This window comes from Sparus aurata, chromosome 8 (genome assembly GCF_900880675.1).
Source record: "Sparus aurata chromosome 8, fSpaAur1.1, whole genome shotgun sequence".
In the NCBI taxonomy this organism is placed as follows: Eukaryota; Metazoa; Chordata; class Actinopteri; order Spariformes; family Sparidae; genus Sparus; species Sparus aurata.
The window spans coordinates 10,898,795-10,917,819 of NC_044194.1; the positions used below are offsets into that span (position 1 = coordinate 10,898,795).

A 19,025-nucleotide genomic window follows, 5' to 3' on the forward strand; every position below is an offset into this window, starting at 1 on the left:
GATGAGGGACTGCTAAAGGTTGCCCGACAAGGGTGCAGATCTGACAATGGAGCTGTTTGTTGAAAACGTTCAGAATTAATGAAGTAAAGCTTAGCAGCTCATGTTTAAACTCGTATTTCTGTTGCCAAAGGTGCAGATACTCATACTAAAATTCTGCAGAAGAGACAATTATTAAAAGGTACATTACAAGTTATTTAGTCATTTCAATTGTTCTCTTGTCACAATGCTCTTGTTAGATTTAGGCACAAAAAACACTTGGTTAGGGTCAGGAAAACATCATGTTTTTGGTTTAAGAAATTTGTTTTGGTCACTACAAACACTGCAGGAGATGTCCCGACTTCCTATTCTAAGAAAATCTTATTTTTTTAGCGACAAAATCAGCTGTCAAATATATTTGTAAAAATTTGCTACAAACATGGCTGGAGATGTCGTGACTTGCTATCGAAAACATCAATTCTTTCTTGCCACAAGCATGGCTGAAGATGTCCCAACTTCCCGTCAAAAATATCAGATTTTTGTAGCCACAGAAACAGCAGATGTCCTGACATCCGGTCAAAAATAAATGTTTTGTGGCCACAAACATGTCAAAAATATTTTTTTTTTCCTCGCCACAATCTCGGCCAAAGACATCCTGCGTTCCCCTTAAAATAAAAGTATAAAAATAAAATAAAATATAAAATATTTTCTCGCCACAAACATGGATAAAGATGGTCCAACTTCAAGTCAAAATATCAGTTGGCTTCGCCACAAACAGATCGCCTCACTTCCACTCAAAAAGTATCTGGGTCGGTCGCCACAAACAAGGCTAGAAATTGACAGACCTCAAAAATATCCCGTGGTGTGACTCTTACAAATGCTGGAACACCTTCTCGAGCTGCGGTTACCGGCTTTTTGGCCGAAAAACATGTACCGTGAACATGATTTGACACGTTTTGTGAAGACGGTATCAATATGTTCAGGCCTCTAGCCAGTGACATGCACAAATCTGGACGCAACTGTGTTTTTTATTGTTTCTTTTTGCAAAACACTTCAACTATCATCTTATCATAGCAACCGGGCTGCTTGTTCTGAAACGATCCAGAAAAACCCAGCAAGAGTCTTCTCTCCACCTATCACGAGAATTACATTTGACACAACATGGGTTCTAGTCTCACTTGCTTTAACACAAAATGACATTGCACGACTCAATTTTTTTTTTGTTGGCTTGTTTTTCCAATGCAGCTGCGCCTCCAATTTGAGGACTCCTGTCTCCTAAAGCCTCTGAGAGAGAGAGAGAGAAGTTGTGTGTGTGTGTGCAGCAGAGGGGGTTCACACACAGCTGAGATGTGGGGCTCCCAGCGGCGTCATGCAGAGTCGATCATTGTCTCTCTCACACTTTCTAACTAGCCATTTCACAACATCCACACAGCGGATCGGCCGTACAGAGCGGCAGCAGCAGCAGCAGCAGCAGCGGCGGCGGTTCTTTTTGCCCCCGGGGCTTTTTTCTTTTCCTCCCCCGACCCGTCGACCATAACCAGCAATTTGGATCCACCGCGCAGGATGAGGGCAATTACTGGACTTAATCTATCATAATGTCTCCTTTTCCCGATCGACTTGATAGTCAAATGAGTTCAGCAATGGCTGGAGAGATCTGAGTCCCCCCTCTCTCCTCTCCTCTCCTCTCCTCTCTCCTCTCCTCTCATCAAGCCTAACTCCCCCAAACAGCACTTTGATTTCCCTGGGAGGCTCATCGGTGGACATCATGAACACATCGGCGGGTTTTACGCTCAGAGAGCCGCTGGGTGCGTTTGATTTCGGATTACTGTGACGACTTGTTTGAAAAAGGGGGGAGAGATTTTTTTTTTTTTTTTTTTTTTTTTTTTCTGTTGGAGGAGTCGGCTTCCTCTCGCTCCTGTTCGCTGTCCTCCGGGTTCCTGCAGGACTCCAGAGCCGCGCAGAGCTCATGCAGTCGCCAAGGTCGGTTTGTCTGTTATTATAAGTGAGCTTGTTTTTATTTTTTTAACATGTTTGAGTTTATTTATTTTAAAAACGCAGGTGTCTTGTCTCTTGCTTTTTCGCGTTCAAACTATATCTGTCTGTGTGCCTGATTTCCAGCCAGGGGAGCTGCGTTTCTGCAAAAACTTGATCCATTCCTGTCAGAGACGTTTTGCAAAATGCTGCATCCGCTTGAAATCGAACACCTTTATTCCCATCTATATTGCACAAACTGGTTTTTAATTACCATACTGTCAGGGTTGGTTACTTGTATCTGACAAGGTGTACGGGATGATCAGGACAAAACGCGCCTGCCGGCTGCAGATTTCCACCTTCCCTTTTAAATGCAATCCCTAATTGCATGACAGCTGTAATTAGAGCAATAAGCGAGCTGCCCACAAAGCTCACGTTTAATGACAGGTTTGGTTGTCCTCGTACTGCCATGTGCGTTTGTGTGTCATGATTTGAGGTTTCATTATCAGAGCTCCCAACATGCGCCATCTGTTGGGAAAAGATGATCAGTCCTCTGTGCGTCAAGACGCACGGATACCAAAAAAAGGAGGGTAGTGCACGAGATGTGACACTGCACAAAAGAGAGAGAGAGAGAGAGAGAGATATCATTTACCTTATATAAAAATGTCAAAAGTGTGTCTGCTTTGACAGGTGACATCAGAGGCTGGGCAGCAGCACACCATAAAAACGTGATTGGATGATACTCACTGGGATTTATGGGGGTGTTTTATTGTTAAGTGATGTCACCTTTACCTGTTACAGCACGTGGAGCTCATGATCTGTCTGGTGTCTCTGTGCAGATAAGTCTTAATTTACAACTGCTTTTTTTTTTATTTCACTACAAGGAGATGTTAAACCCCAGATTCATTTGATTAAAAGCGTCAAATAGTCAAAACAGTTGATAAAATGACTGAAGCAGTCATCTGAAAGCCCAAAATAGAGCTGATAGCAAACACTTGATGAGTTAAGGCTGTTGAGAATACGCCACAACATGATTTTGACCGGTTGTGTAACTCAAATTATAAAAAGGAGCCTTTATGATGAGAATTAAGGGCTCTGGCATTAAATGTGAAATCTAAAATGGCCATCACAATTTCTTAAGAGATCAATAAAATTGCTTCAAATTGCTAATTTTGCCCTCAAACAGCCCGAATAACTCCCAAAAATCATTTTACATCAACATGAATCCTTGCAAATGAGACGCTGGGACCATGAGGACACTTCTCGAGCCAGACCGATACATCACTTGGTCCATATTATTGGCTGATATCGGCCTATCACGGGTATATCGGTATCAGCGTTATGGTGTCCTACACGCCCTGTTAATGTGAAAATGATTCCTTTTTAGAGATTATAATGCAGAAAAAGATTAATGAGAAGATTTATAATTATTAAATCTGCAGTGAAATGTATTGTTTCATTGCACAGATGTCATTTTAGACAATATAGTTATTATTATAACTTATTTACAGGCTTATTGCAATAATTTGATATTTCTGATTCAGAATATGGACCTAATTCTCCCGTCTTGATGATGTGGACTCTAAAATCCACTGATACATCTTTAAAATCAGTGAAATAATTAATTTCTCCAGTGTCTTTGTTAGAATGCAGATGAATGTAGTCTTGCACTAACTGTATCTCTACTATCGAAGAGCAAAGCTTACTTGATGCCATAATTATCTTTTAATGATCTTAGCTCATTGTTCATTAAAAAAATCAATTATTAGCAAAAGAGTACTTATTCAATCAAGACAGTGATGACATGATTAATAGACTAATTGTGTGAGCAGGGGCAGACCATGTCACAACACAGCCTGTTAACATCTTAATATAACACAATGTGCAGTCATGATGCGCCTACACCGCAAAGTCACTGCAACAGGTGAAGAGAAACAAGGAATCAGAGCTTTTATTTCCAAAATGAGTAACACTGAAATCACCTGCAGCAAAGCCCTCACAGTGATAGAGGACGGTTTTGTCTTCTACATCCACAGTGTCACCGCTAAAGAAGCCAAAAAATGTTCCACAATCCATCAAAAGACTTCACCGAGCTGCTTCTAGGCTTCCTTTCAGCTGCAGCCATTCATTTCAGATGTGGGTGCCTGGTATACATAAGAGCTGGAAATCAGTGCGCACGGGGCCACCCCTGATGAAAACATGTATAGGCTCAGACCTCATTGTACACCAGCGTATCCATCATCCACAAGAGGGACAGCAATCACAAAGACGTTCAACGGCCGCGCTGTGGAAAAATACTGTACAAGCCAGCCTTAACATGAGCACGTAGACGTCTGCCTGCTCGTTTTCTGGTTTAAAAGGACACCAGTCATGTGTCATTTGTAGAAGTAAAAGGTGGTGTTGTGGCTCTGAGAGGAAGGGCTCACAAATGACTCAGATGCTTTATGCCAACATGCAAAAAAAAACCCCGACATGTCAAAGTCTCGCAACGTGCCAAAAATGTGCATGTGTTAACCTACTGCTGAGGCCTCATGTTTAATCATGAGCCCTTGGCTTGTTGTCTGCTGATCAATACGACTGTCCAGCGCTGCAGGTGTCATTGAGAACACACAGCTTGTGTTCTCTTTCGTTTCTGCTGGGAATTTTTGGGTCATTTACCAACCTGAGGATTGAGTTTACATCATATAAATCACAGGCGTGTTACACAAAGTGGGTTTTTTTGAGTGCTGATTCTAAATGTGCTTTCTTTACTTCCACCCTGTCAAATTCAATTTGATTTAATAAGTTGCGTTTAGGGAGTTAAATTCCCCTTAAAACCCTTTAAAGCCCAGTTCCTCCCTTTTAATACCCCCTCTTACCTTGCTGTCAGTGTGATTAAGAGTATCTTACATAGATCTTACACACATGTATCTTATAAAGACATAAACAAAATCATGCGATCAATCAATTTGTGAATCAACAGAAAATTTTAAAAAATATTATTTTGATGATTGGTTTATCATTCCAGGCCTTTTTTTGTGGAAAAGCTCACCTTGCCAAGCGCAAAGTTTTATGCTTGTCTTTGTAATGTATGAGAGCAAACTAAATATCTTTAGGTTTTAGACTGCTGGTTGGATAAAACAACCAATTTGGTTTTCTCATCTTAGCCTAATGTTCCCCATGACTAGAGCCTGACCGATATATAAGTCGACTGATATTATCATCTGATACTGGTCCATCACAGATACACTGGTGTTGGCATATTAGTTGTCTGATATGCGCCAATATGAAAACTTGATTATTTTACAGAACATAATGTAGAAAAAGACTCTTGTGACAATTATAATTATTAAATCCTTAGTGAGGTTTATTGTTTCATTGCACTAGATAGATAGATAGATAGATAGATAGATAGATAGATAGATAGATAGATAGATAGATAGATTAGTGTTATATAGTCAAATATCCTGCCTCTGTTACATACATATCTTCATCAAAAGTGTTTGTGTCAGTGGATCACTGCAAAAAAATGTGTTGTTGTTGTGTATATATTCTGTGTATATAAGAATATCAGCTGATATATCTATATTGTTTTTTTTTACGTTCCCTTAATGGCTTTGGCCCAATAAATCCAGTATCAGTCAGGCTGTGGTTATGACAGCACTCTGGATCTGGCGATTATTTGCTATTTATCAGGTATTGGTGATTTTTCTGTCAGATTGCCGATAAAATTAGCTAATTTCAAAATGTGCTACTTTGGCTCTGATGCATCATCCTCTCACTCAGTGTCCTGGCTTACAACAATCTCTGATTGGTTACTCGTCACAATTAATAGCCTATGAACACTGAATAATCAAAATCAGCAAAGTAACTAAAGTAAATAAACAATTGTAGTGGCTTGGAAGGATGAAGTCGCAGAATACTCAAAATTGTACTAAGAAGAGGACTTGAGTAAATTGTACTTATTGTTTATTCCATCACTGGTCGTTCGAGATTTTCATTTTTTACTGCAAATGAATGTCAGTCGCAAATATTAGTTTTTAGTCTCCTTGATTGATTTCCAATAATCGTTATCGGTCGACCTCTATTTTATAGATTAGCCAATTAGTTGTTAAAATGTCAAAAAATGGTGAAAACTTTCAATCAGTGTTTCCTTAGGACCAAGATGGCGTCCCCAAATGTCCACAACCCCCAAAATATGTAGTTTATTGTGACAAGGGAGTAAAGAAACAAGAAGACATTAATATTTACGAAGCTGTAATTAGGGAAATTAGACTTTTTCTCAAAAAAAGAAAAAAGAAAAAAGAAATCACTTAAACGGAGTAATCGATTAGCTGATTGATTCATTTCCGCAGCTCTAAATCTTATGATGTCATCGAGTTAAATAATAAAACACAAGACTCATCAAATGGAAATATCCCTGATGTGATGTGCCTCATTTTATAGACATCTGTCTGTCAGATCGAGCCTGTCATGGTGTGAAGAGCTTGACTTGGCCTGTAGCCACCATTTTATTTCATAGCAGTTTGCAAAACAGTCAGCGAAGAAGGGAAACCAGATCTGTAGCTGAAGATATTAAAGAATAATGTGATTTTTGTTGACACTGTGGGGTTTGTCCTCCAGTTTCCTCAGCACACAGGCTCTGTGGAGGCTCGACTCCCTCCTCATGGTTGTGTCCTCTCTCTCCTAACGTTACATGCTTGCTGTGTAGTCACAACTTTGAGGGTCGTGGAGACTCGGTCGTCGTCGAACAAGTCTGCACGTCGAGGTGTAATTCGAAACTTTTCAGAGGGGGGTTTTAAGGGCACCACGGACGGCCGTGATTGGTTCAGTGTGTCCGCTGGGCCTCAGGGGCTGCACCTTGTCGACACTCCCTAAAAGGAAGAGAGCTCGCCGGGCTGCGCTCAGCCGTTGGCCCCGCACTGGCTGTTAGCTAGCTAACTCTGATGTAGCCGCTCGGTTTAACTCTCGCACAGAAGGAAAGAATAACAACTTCTTACCCCATAGTGATGAGAAGACGGGGACCGGCTTCAGACCTCTGTCTGTGGACTTTTTTGTGTTCTGTCACCGAGGACTTGGGTGGCTCTAACTCTTCTCCTCTGTCCTTCCTTAATCCGGTTTGAGCAGGGAGAGGAGTGAAGTGCGACCCCGAGCTGGATGGATGGTTATGGGGAAAAGAGGAAGACCCTCGGCGCTTGACGTGTGCAGAGTCCTCGCCGTGTTTCTCTCACTCTTCCCCGCCGGTAAGAAGCTACTTTTTACTTGTCAAAAACAGTTTTGTTTTGTTTTTTAAACGGAGAGTATCAAGTATGTGTACCAAATGCTGTTAACTAAACGACACATGTTGAACTATGTAAATCGCAGCGTTGGCTAACGCTCGTCTGAAGCGTTAACTCACTACTTTATCACGTTGTGCGGCAAACTTTCCAGTTTCGCTCTTTATTTATTAGCCGAATTACTTAAGTGATGTTACAATTGAAGTATAGTTTCTCAATACATGTAAAATAATTGTGGTTTTTGCTGAAGACCGCTAATTGTGATAAAAATAGTAAAATATTCGCAATTCGCCGCAGCAAATCAATTGGAACCCAATCGAACTCAATTCAAAAACTATTAGATTCTTCTAGACTACAACGATTTAGGGCAAAGTGCGTACGTGCAGACGCGCGAAAAAATTGCTGAAGGTTTGGAAAATATTACAACAAGCTTACAGCGCCAATTATGACTCATTCAAGTAGTTGTAAGTCTGTTTTTATTTGACTTTTACGTTATTAGAGAAAGACGGAACAAAGTGAGAGGTCCGTGTGGAGCTGCTGCAGCCCCTCAACCCCTTGTTTTGTTTGGGGGATGGGGCATGTCTCAGTATTTCACATCATCAGCTCCCAATAGTTTAGTTTTTTTTTTACCAACCTTGGGTTTTGATTTAGCAAGGAATGGCATTTTGAGATGTTTTTAAATATTGCCCTTGACTTTCAATAACTAGGCTATGTCCTAGCGATTGTGTCCAGAATGTGCCTGTTGGAGTTGTTTTTTAAGCCCACAAAACTAAGTTACTGATGAGAAGATTTATCAAAAGCACTGCCAGAAAAATGTCTCATGACATCAGAGGGGTGATCTCACATTCAAACCCCACATGTTTTTTTGCATTTGAATAGACTTTATATCCTTGTGACTTGACAATAGGATTGACTTTTTGCAGCGGGACACCTCATTTAGCTCACCTTGCTCCTTTGCCAAAACCCTTATCAGTTTCCCTCTTAAGTCACTTACCATCCAACAACAAGGTGATAATGCACTGAGTTGAGATCGAGATAAGTTTTATTGCCATCTATCAAATGGTTGGTAAATGGAGAGGTGGTGTGGGGGTTGGAAGGAGCTGTGGTGAAGCTTTCAGGAGGGATATTGTTTTAAGTGGGACTTCAAAGTGTCGATATGGCTCCCCCCTCGAGACACTGGGTGAAACTTCTCACAAGCCCATTCAGATAAATGCTTTATTAGTCAAAGGTAATGCTAGGCAAACATGGTGTCGCAACAGGGCATCCTGGGAAATGTTTGAAGAGCATTTGTGCAAAGAGTTTGCCGGATGTGGAAATAAAGCTGTGAACAACAATCAACAGCCGAGCAGCGTTTATTATCATCAAAGGTGTAGATTAGGATCCTGAATGGCTTTTTTTTTTTATTTGTACATAAAGCAAAAGCCACTGGGTGTAAAATGGAAGTGCACTTCTTTCTACAATAAACAGCAGAGTTATCTTGTACCCAGGTTGACTTTAGGAAGGTTCAGACCTCCTTTTTTCAGCTTTTTTTCACTGTTTGCTCAAAAGTACAATGTTTTGTGCTATAAACATGTAAAGATTTGTATAGAATTGGATCTTATTTGTTTTTTATGGTGCTGAAACTAAAGCCAGCAGTTACACAAAATGGAGCTTTCCCTTTTCTTTTCTCTAACTGTAAGGTGTTTTTTAAGATGCTGACTGAATGCCAACTTGAAAAAAGACAAAATCAAGTGTTTGGCAAAAACGTGAATTAATGTTTATTATCATGATGAGTATAATTTGATGTGTAGTAGCCCTATGTGAGAAAAGCAGTCTAACACCAGTGGCTTTGTGGGTATTCAGTATTTGTAGATTCAGTATTATTTAAATCTGTGGTTTTAAGTTATCATCAAAAAGAGTCACATTATTTGTGTCAGTATCATGTTTCTGAATGACGTGTTGGCCTCTGATTTGCTTCCTCTTGTTCAACTCATATCTTGTTCCTCCCTCACAGTGAGTCTGCAGTGCAAGATCCTCAAGTGTAACTCCGAATTTTGGGCATCCACCTCAAACTCTGGGCCAGAGGAGGAGTTTTGCACGGCACTGCGAGCGTACAACAGCTGCGTACGCCGGACTGCGCGTACCTGCAGGGGTGACTTGGCGTACCACTCCGCCCAGCATGGCATAGAAGATCTAATGAGCCAGCACAACTGCTCCAAGGAGGGGCCGACATCCCAACCACGTGCCCGCACCCCGGTTCCTCCTCCTTCCCCTCCGCTCCTGCCTGACAGCCAGGAACGCTCCGATGGACCGGAAGTGTGCCATTATGAGCGCAGTCTTCCACGCAACACAGCGCCGCCCAACTACACCCACTGTGGCTTCTTCGGAGATCCACACCTCCGGACTTTTGGTGATGACTTCCAGACATGTAAGGTGGAAGGAGCCTGGCCGCTTATCCACAACAAATACCTGTCTGTCCAGGTGACCAACACTCCTGTAGTGCCAGGTTCTCCGGCCACTGCCACAAGCAAGGTGAGGCTCCTTTCTCTTCATCCTTTTCAATTTCAGACAGCAACTAATGACTTTTTTCATCATCGATTTAATCTGCGGGTTATTTTCGTGATTTATCATTTAGTCGAATATCAGAAACTTGGAAAAATCAAAGTGACGTCTTCAAATAGCTTCTTTTGTCCGACCAACAGTCTAAAACCCAAAGATTCTTCATTAAATGTCATAATTGAACACAAAATAAACAGCAAATCCTGACGCTCAAGAAGCTGGAACCAGCAAATGTTTGACATTTCTGTTTGAAAAATGACTGAAATGATTAATTATAAAAATACTGTAGTTGGCAGTTGATTTTCTTTGGATAGACTCAAAGAATTGGACTAGTCATTGCAGCTCTGGTATGCATGATAACATTCTCTATTTGGGCCAATAACTCTTCATCAGACAGTAAATCAATTAAGTCTGCAGCTAACAATTGTTTTTAAGTTAATTCATCTGCTATTTTTTTTCAGAAAACTGGAGACATTTTAATCTTGTTTTGTCCGACCGGCAGTCCAAAACCCGAAAACATTCAGTTTCCTCTCACATCAGAAAATAAATTTGGCATTTTTGTCCGAAATGCTTTAAATAATAAATGAATCAATCAAAAACGTCTTTGCGATAATCAATTAAGCATTGAAGTCCTTTTTATGAAGAAAGATTGTATGGAAATTGGTACTGGACTGGTCAGACGATAAAATCAGACAAGAAATTGTGAAAAAAAATATAGTTTTTTGTCATTTTCTGTCATTTGTTATTGCCAAAATTGCTAAAATAATTATCAATAAATACATCTACAATTAAGATGATTATTAGTTGCCCCATGCTGCATTGACATTACATGTTCAATGTGGATGACGCAAGTTATCACAACATTTTCTTGGTGTCCACAGAAGTCAGTGCTGCATCAGAACATCTTGCTCTTGATAGTTTTGTTTGTGTGTGTGAGTCTCTACTTGCATGTGGTCTGATTGTGAGGGCTTCTGGTCCCCTGTCAAACTGTGGACTCTGGTTAGTGTTTGGATGAGCTCCACGATAACAGATAAAGAAGCCAAACCCAGCTCAATTGCAAAGATCTTGATAAGCATTATAAATGATATGTTAGTATTATAACAGCTGTGCTTTGTCAGATGTTAACATGGGGCTGCATTTTCCCTTTTCACGGTGGACAGCTCAGGCTGGTGTTTGGCCTTCTTAAGAGTTTAGTCCATGCTGAAGCACACTGAATTAAAAGCTGTAGATGTTGTGTGTAGATTGAGATATTTTCTATTATATCTGTATCAGCAGTGCATTCCTCAGTGTTGTTGTTTTGTTTAATGGTTAGTTTGGACAGCTATGCCTGAAATAGCGCTGAGTAGAACAAAGAGGTAGGAGTATTTGTAGTTGGCGAAATTTACTTTGAGTTGTTCCAAATTTAGCAAAGTTTTGACATCAATGATTGTGGACCAGAGCCACTTTGTTGAGTATCATAACTGAGGTATAAGAGCACTTTGTCCGTAATCACATTTGTAGAAAGTATAATTTTCTGCAATCAAGGTTTCTTAATGATACCCTATTAAGCATTTGTGGGTTTTTTTAAGCTTTTAAAAGTAATGACATTTTTATGTTGCTGTTCTTGGAAGCAAATGAGACAGCTTTTTTAAGATCTTGATTCTGGACAAAGGGAAAACAAGGCAGCAGCCAATGCCACCTGTGCAAACAAGGCCCCTCTGGTAAAAGATCTGCATTAGCAGAGCTCTGTGCTTGGTACATTGCTCTCGCTAGAACAAATAAAACTGTCTGGTTATTTCCATCTTCATTCTGAGAGAGGGATAATGGAGGCATTTCTTCTTTTGTTTGTTTTCATTAAGAGCTTTAGAAACGAAGCAGGCCGAAAACAGAAGTTAATGTAGGTGGGAATGTTGGCTGAGTGGAGGGGGGGGGCTGAGACAGAACTGGTGCAACAGATGAATTGTCGAGCTATTAGTATTCTGTAGACTCTCCCTGTCCTCTGTCCCGAGCGAGCAGACATCAGAGTCCCTAGGCTGTCCTGGTATCGCTGCTCTGACAATGGCTCATTGGTGTCCTGATGAAACCAAGCTTGCAGAGTCCTGACCAGTCTCACTTAATTAGCTGCAGAGTATATCGCTCTGTCCTGGCCTGACGCCACTCCCTGGAGCATAGTTCTGGGGTTCACAGGCAGGTTTTTCAGCGCCATGAATGGATCGTCTTTGTGTCTGCAAACTGAGGCCTGATTTTACATGGCCGAGACTCGTGTTTTTTGAGGGCGTTTACCTTGGCCTCCCCCATGTTGAGCCAGTGCTGAAATGTGACACTTAACTGGGGTGGTGGGGTAGATGGCACATATTGCACAAACTTGTTCCTAACGCGAAAGTATAAGCACTTCCCTTTTTTAAATCTGATGTTTACATTTACCGCATTTTACAAGGAATTCTGTATGTGACCAGGAAAACACAGCGGCTCATGACTGCGTGCTTGTATATGTGAGCATATTAAAGGATCATTTCTGCTTAACGTTAATGAGATTTCTCTTGTTTTCTGTCCTGCAGCTGACAATCATCTTTAAGAATTTCCAGGAATGTGTGGACCAGAAGATGTACCACGCAGAGACAGATGAGTTGCCAGCTGCATTCGCAGACGGATCCAAGAACGGAGGGGATCGGCACGGAGCGAACACTCTGCGCGTGGTGGAGAAGGTTCCCGGGCAGCACGTGGAGATCCAGGCCAGATATATTGGAACAACAATAGTGGTGAGGCAGGTAGGCCGCTACCTGACCTTCGCTGTGCGGATGCCGGAGGAAGTTGTGAACTCTGTGGAGGAAGGTGACGTCCAGGACTTGTACCTGTGTCTTCACGGCTGTCCTGTCAACCAGCGCATCGATTTCAGGAACTTCAGGGCTCGAGCAGCCGAGGCCCACAGCACTAGCAGGACCAGGGCTCAAGGCTTCACCTACCAGTCTGCCAAGGACAAGTGCAAAGATCGGCTCCCAGTGGAGGATCTTTACTTTCAGTCCTGCGTGTTTGATCTGCTCTCCTCTGGAGACATAAACTTCACCATGGCAGCCTACTACGCCTTTGAGGATGTAAAAATGCTCCACTCAAACAGCAAGAGACACCACATCTTTGAAAATGTTATCCGCAACAACGCAGCACAGAAAGGCAAAGATTTACTTTCACTGTTCTTCCTCAACCTCCTCGCTGTCGTATTGTGGATTCAGTGCTGCACAGCTCATCTATAGTCCCTTTACAACAGTATCCTCATGGTGTATCTGTCAGTGAGTGTTGTCGCTGTGTCGTTCATTGGCTGCTGTCTTCTGCTCTGGTTCTGTGACGCGACCGGTGGCTTGCCAGTAGGCTCATCCAAGCCGAGAGTCTCATTTTAGTTGTTTTGTCATGTCTTGACTTCAGCCGAATGACAGGGCGAGTTTCACTGTGCTCTCCACCTCTCATCACATGTATTTAGCTGCTTCGTAGGACTGGTCTTTGAAGAGAGCAGCGGTGAGAGAGCCCAGCCACTCCGGAGCTCAGGATATCCACCTGGGATTAAATCCCACATTCTCACCGGGGCTGCATGCCTATGGGAAGCCGGACAAGATGATCTTTTGCAGAAAGAGGAGTTTGCTGATCCTCCCCTCCCCTGATCCCCTCATTGGTGCCAAGCCAGTGAAGCTCTCTGTGGCTCATGTGGCGAAGCGAGAGGACCTGACAGGGGCTTTTGTTAACCTAAGGCCAGAAGCAGCTCTATGTTTGATTAGTTTCCAGCTTTGGAAAAGCCTGAGCCTTTTTGGAGGAAGCACTCAGCCAAAAGGATGTCAGAGCAGCGTCTCCAGTTGTCTGCTGTGGAGATTAATGGGTCATATTGTTAGGGTGTGTGTGTGTAAGTGAGTGTGTGTGTGCATGAGTTAGTACAGTATGTGTGCAGAATTCAGCGTCTGTGGTTAATTTTGTGTGTTTGTGGGTGCAGGAGTTCCCAGAAGTGAGATAACAAACCTCCAGTGGGAGAAATCTTTCCCATGTCTTTATGTTGCACCCAAATCTTCAGAAATAGAAAAGACAAGGCGCTCTCCAGTCTGCTAGAACAGACTCTACCAGCCAAGTAGTGAATCCCCAAAAGGGAACCGATAAAAATAATCTCGTTTCATCAGTATGTCATTTTCATTGTCCTCCAGCCTTCCTCTCTCCATTGTTCGAGCTGACATGTCGATCGGACAGCGTTTGTATTTTAAGTCTGTAATGTGAATGTAGCTAACAAGAAAGCAAAAGAACAACCTTAGTTTAGGGCACTCGGAGTGTTTACAGAATTTAGATCAAAACCAATCAAACTACGACACGTCTTTGATAGCATCTTGTGAATTTCAACTCATTTTAAGTCTCAGTTATCGCTAGCAGTGGTGTATGGAGGACTGAATCTGCCAAAATCAAGACATGAATAAATGACTCAATAAATGAATAAATATGCCATTAAAGGGATCAAAAATAAGTCATTTTACAACACCAGCTTTGTAGACAGGAGTCTCTCAGCCCTGAGGAAAGAGCTGCTGCATAGGCTGGTGGTATGAATCAGAATTGCAACAAAAAGTATAGTATAACACAGACATAAATGGAGAATTACATTTAAAAATGTATAACAACATTTAAAAATGTATAAATGCAAACATAAATTGCAATTGATACAAAACCAAATAAAATATAAATATACATTTTCATAATCTGATTAATGCTTTCATGCATTTTAAATACTTTTGCTACATTTAATGGCATATTTATTGACACATTTACTCATTCCTTTTTATTTGTATTTAAGATGTTGGCAGTTTCGGGCCTCAATATTGCCGTAGTAACTGTAAGAACAGAGCGTTAAGACATCATTTCCAGTCGGTTTTTAGCAATTTCTAGACTACCAGTGTGCTGACCCGACTGTGGCTTAAATGATAAGCATATGTCTGTAGACGTGATTTCATGGCTTAAGTCATTGCCAAAGAACAAGCCCACGTGCCAACATTTCCCCCAACAGCTGAATTTCCATCTCTCAGTGTTAAAACAGTTCACATTCGGGGGTATTCTTAACTGTATATAACTTGTGTTTGTGGTGGAATTTGCGGTTTTGCAGAAAAATGACAGCTGACATACTATAAAAGCAGCATTTAGTTTCTGGTTTTTGCAGTCTCACCTTTTGCTTTTTCTTGTGTTTCATGATAGCACTCCCCGCTACGAGAGGTTTTACATTTGAACTCTCTGCAGCTGCAGTATCTGGTAACGTGTAAGTCATCCCTGTAGATACTGTTGTTCTTCGGGCACAGTTTTAACGCTCATTTATCCTTTACACTGAAGTATTTGGCAGATCCTTACTACTGCTATTTGGAACATGTATTGGTGCAACAGCAACAAAAAAAAAATGCATACAAACAAAATGATTGTAATGTTGAATCTTGTGTTAATAGATGTAATTTGTATTGTGAGTTTTGCAGTATATGGTTCTACACGTTTAATGTGAGATTGTACATATGTTTTGTGAGTTTGTTGAGTTTAAATTTGTATATTACCAGTTGTGTTTTTGAATTTATCACTCCAGTTTTTTGTACATCAAATGTTTTGGTGAATGTGAACCTTTTTTTTTCTTATTTTGAAAAGGGATTTTTGCAAAAACATGAACACCACAGAACAAAATCTTCTTTACTAAATACAGTATACTCAGCCAGTTTTTGTGGAGGAAGTGTTAAAAAACAAAAAGCTCATTTTGTTGTGTGATCAAATCAAACTTCCTAAATGCAGCCCACCTCATCCAGAAAGGGAATGTAGGAACGTGTTGTGGGGTGTTCATGTTTTTGAGTTTAAAGCACTTTATGTTTTTCTTTTTTCATTTAGCTCTTATGTTGGTTTGAAATTCTGTCAGACTTGTACTGGTTCAAAAGACTGAGAAAAAAAATAAAAAATAGCTGAATGGGGAAAAATGCCAGAAAGATCAAACTGTGTTTGTATGTAAAGCAAATGTTGTGCCACACGCCAGCTGTTTATAATGTAAATTATTTATTGAATAAAAGAAAATGTCTTGTTAATCAGGTGTCCTCTTGTCTCATTTACTGTTGCTGTTAGAGCTTTTTTTTTGAAAATCACAACCTGTGACTTCTCACCATAACAAAAGTGATGTTTGACTGCCCCCTTGCCGTCAAAATGTAGTAGAGCATGTGAGGATTGAGCTGCTTTATACTGAATCAACGCAACCTTCAAAGGCGCCATGTTTTTACAACTTCATGCTCACCTTGTCATGATGAAGACAGGATTATATAAAGTATGGTTCAGTAAATTGTAGAATACATGAGAGGTGACATATTGTAAAATCAATATAGATGTGCCAAATGTGGACATCAGGAAGAATCACACTAATATAACATTTGATTGCATTCATGTTGGATGTATGTTTCTGTGACGCTTTTCCTGTTTTCTGTCTTGCTCACGGAAGCTTGACATGCAGCCGGTGTTTGCTGGGGAATCGAACCAGCTTCCTTCAGCTTACTGGATAACCTGCTCTACCTCCTGTACCTCAGCCACTGCAAAGAATTCATGATGTGATGAACTATTTCATTAAATGAGGCAATACAAGTCATAAAATATTACTTTTTGCTGTACATTTTTGTCTGATTTAATAAAGCATCCTTTATTTTTGTCAAAATGAGCCAAACTCATTGTGTGAAAATTCATTTCTGAATCTATTATCACCATATTCCTACATAAAACTTGTCTCTCCTTATGCACAGGACCAAACACACTGCACACCTTTATATCACCTGCAGTGCTCCAATGAGAAAATGATTAGCCCAAAAATCTTAAATTTGTTTGAAGATTAGGTCATAAAAAGCAATAAAAGGAAGTGTCTGATAGAGGGGAGTCATCATGTACCAATACTGACAATAATCATATTTAAATACAGAATATTTAATACACAGATGGTACGTTTAGATACAGCAGCGTCTCTTAAATCATTTTCCATTTATGCTTCGTCATAATCGATTACAGCACGCAGGTAGACGGGAGTTGATCCAAAATATGAAAAACGGGGTTCTAGTCACTTCTAACCGAGATGTCACTTCCAGTGGGAGCATTTATGAATGTACCTCTTATTATTTGTAAGAATTCGTATGATTTTGAGCATCTTTCCCGAGAACATATGACGTAATTGAGACAGCAAAATGCATTGATCAGGTTTATTTTAATCAAGTCAGCCTCCATCAGGAGATGAATGAGGACACATTTCATTGTGTAACAAAGTTTATTACATATGTCCAAACATATGTACAGCACGTTTCTCATGAAGAGTGGTTTTTGTCACAAATATAAATTATTTAGACTTTTCTTAAAGAACATATGATACAGGAACCGTAGCTTGCTTAACTTGGAAGAAAAGATGTGCTGGCTGTTCACTGTAACAGGTCGGTTAAGTGCCCCAGACGAAACCCCAACACACAATCCTTTCTGTATATTAATGTTTTATATTTTCCCCTCAAATCATCAACTCTTTTTGGAAAAAACCCACGATGATCACCAGAATACATGGTCCCTTCATTGTTTTTCTTTTCTTTTTCCTTAAAATGTGGCTGTAATACTACACGTCCCGCCTGTTGTTCAGCCCCAGTACTGTCCATGGACCAAAGTACAGCATGATAATACACACATAAATAAGGCACAAATGGAGAAGCATTTTAAAAAAAACAAAACAATTGAGGGCCAGAGCGGAACCAGATTTGGCACAGGAAAAGAAGTGACCAAAGGTAATAAACACAATAAAATGGCATTAGCAACTTCCTGATAACCCTTTAACAACCTACCAGTCTGTGGGTCAGACATACTGCCAAACCATAGCATAGGAAAGAAAACTTTTTTTTTTTTTTTAACACATCGTATTTCCGGACATAATTGAGTACTTACAGACAGGAGGTGGAAAAGATGGGTGAATTACTGAAACTACACTGAAGTACCATTCTTGTCCAGCATAATACTGAGAGGCCAAAAATAAAGGATATTTCTCTACGTCATAGTGTTATGAACCTTTTTGCACAAGTTGTCGCAATAAATACTGCTTAAGAAGCTTCCAATTCATCACCTACGAAGACAGTGGTTAAAGTGAACAGAGCAAGAGGACTGCAATGATTTATGTCGCTACACAATTACAGAAGTCGTGATTATCTGTACAACGTGGAGGAAAAACTGAATCAGCTAAAAACCTTCTCTAACTGTGTGTCGAGTGCTTGGAGGAAGCATACTGGCTTCATTGATCGTTCACAATCAAAAAGATATAGGCCTGCCCCCCCCCCCCGTCATGCCACGCGGCGATACTCCATGATTCAGCTTCAGCTACATGTTCAAGATTAAACATTTTGAAAGGTGCACATGATAACACATAACACATTCTTTTGTACTGACATGTTCTAAATGACATCATTTTAAAGCTAAACACAAAAAAATAATAAAGTCCATGACATGCGTCCTCTAGGAATGATCCCATACATTTACCATTCAGAAAGGCCAAAACCTTCAGGCACTTCTAGGACTGCGATCAGTCATCAGTTCATGTATCCTAAAGTCACTTCAGATAATAGTCCATGGGACTAAGCATCCATCAGCGCTCCACTCAGTCTTAGTCACTGATCGAGTCAATTCTTTTTAAATAAAGATGCGTATTTTAGTTTTTGTTTGTGTTCATCGTAGAGATGACAGGAGGAAACCAACTCCTTCCTTCAGGGCACGAATCATTCACAGCCACAGTCAAGGGGGGGAAAAGAGCAAAACAAATTTGCTGGTAAAGAAGGTACAGGTTGATTCCCTTTCCAACTGTGAGCTTATGATTGGTGAGTCCACATTTGTCCATCAGCAGCATGTGGCTTTGACCCTGGACAAAATACACGGATCAGTTTTCTGAGCCAGCACTGGCGTCCTTTATGTTTTCCTGTTGTTCCAGTTCGGATCCGCAGCGGCATTCGGATCCGCCGGCCGCTCGGGGGGAGAGCGAGAGTCCTGGGGAGACTTCTGGGCCTGCGGGGAGCGAGGGTCCAGCAGCGGGGGAGGTTTGTCAGGGTGGAAGGGCCGGCTGTAGTGCTCGGGCCCGGCTGGACCTGCTGGCCTGTGATCCGGCATCCTCCTGAAGTCCTGAAGGGGGCCGTCTCTTCCCTGGTGGTAGTTGGGATGGAACTCATCACCGCGTCTTCTTTTGGGGTCTGGATGCCTGAAATATCATTCGTATTTCACATTTATATATATGTACCTGGTATTTAAACTAAAATATACTAAAACAAGTGATCGGGT

At 41.0% G+C, this 19,025-nt stretch overlaps 2 protein-coding genes across 10 annotated transcripts in view; one reads left to right on the forward strand and one right to left on the reverse strand.

Annotated features, from left to right (window-relative positions):
• The first annotated feature begins 1,260 nt into the window (after window positions 1–1,260).
• Window positions 1,261–15,784, forward strand: rgma (repulsive guidance molecule BMP co-receptor a). The gene is made up of 4 exons (XM_030425010.1): window positions 1,261–1,956; window positions 7,054–7,169; window positions 9,196–9,713; window positions 12,278–15,784. Exons 1-4 carry the CDS (start codon window positions 1,943–1,945, stop codon window positions 12,965–12,967), a joined length of 1,338 nt encoding a protein of 445 aa, XP_030280870.1. The 5' UTR covers window positions 1,261–1,942; the 3' UTR covers window positions 12,968–15,784.
• Window positions 15,785–16,916: 1,132 nt separating this feature from the next.
• The window catches only part of chd2 (chromodomain helicase DNA binding protein 2), a 29,476-nt gene continuing 27,367 nt past the window's right edge, over window positions 16,917–19,025 (reverse strand). For all 9 annotated transcript variants that reach the window (XM_030425005.1, XM_030425003.1, XM_030425001.1 and 6 more), the window contains one exon: window positions 16,917–18,945. In XM_030425005.1, the coding sequence (XP_030280865.1) occupies window positions 18,660–18,945 (286 nt within the window). In that variant the 3' untranslated portion in view covers window positions 16,917–18,659. The remainder of the gene's footprint in view (window positions 18,946–19,025) is intronic.

Coding starts and splice junctions, on each gene's coding strand:
- rgma (XM_030425010.1), top strand. Junction 7,170..9,195: donor TCTCTCACTCTTCCCCGCCG/GTAAGAAGCTAC, acceptor CCTCCCTCACAG/TGAGTCTGCAGTGCAAGATC. Junction 9,714..12,277: donor CGGCCACTGCCACAAGCAAG/GTGAGGCTCCTT, acceptor TCTGTCCTGCAG/CTGACAATCATCTTTAAGAA.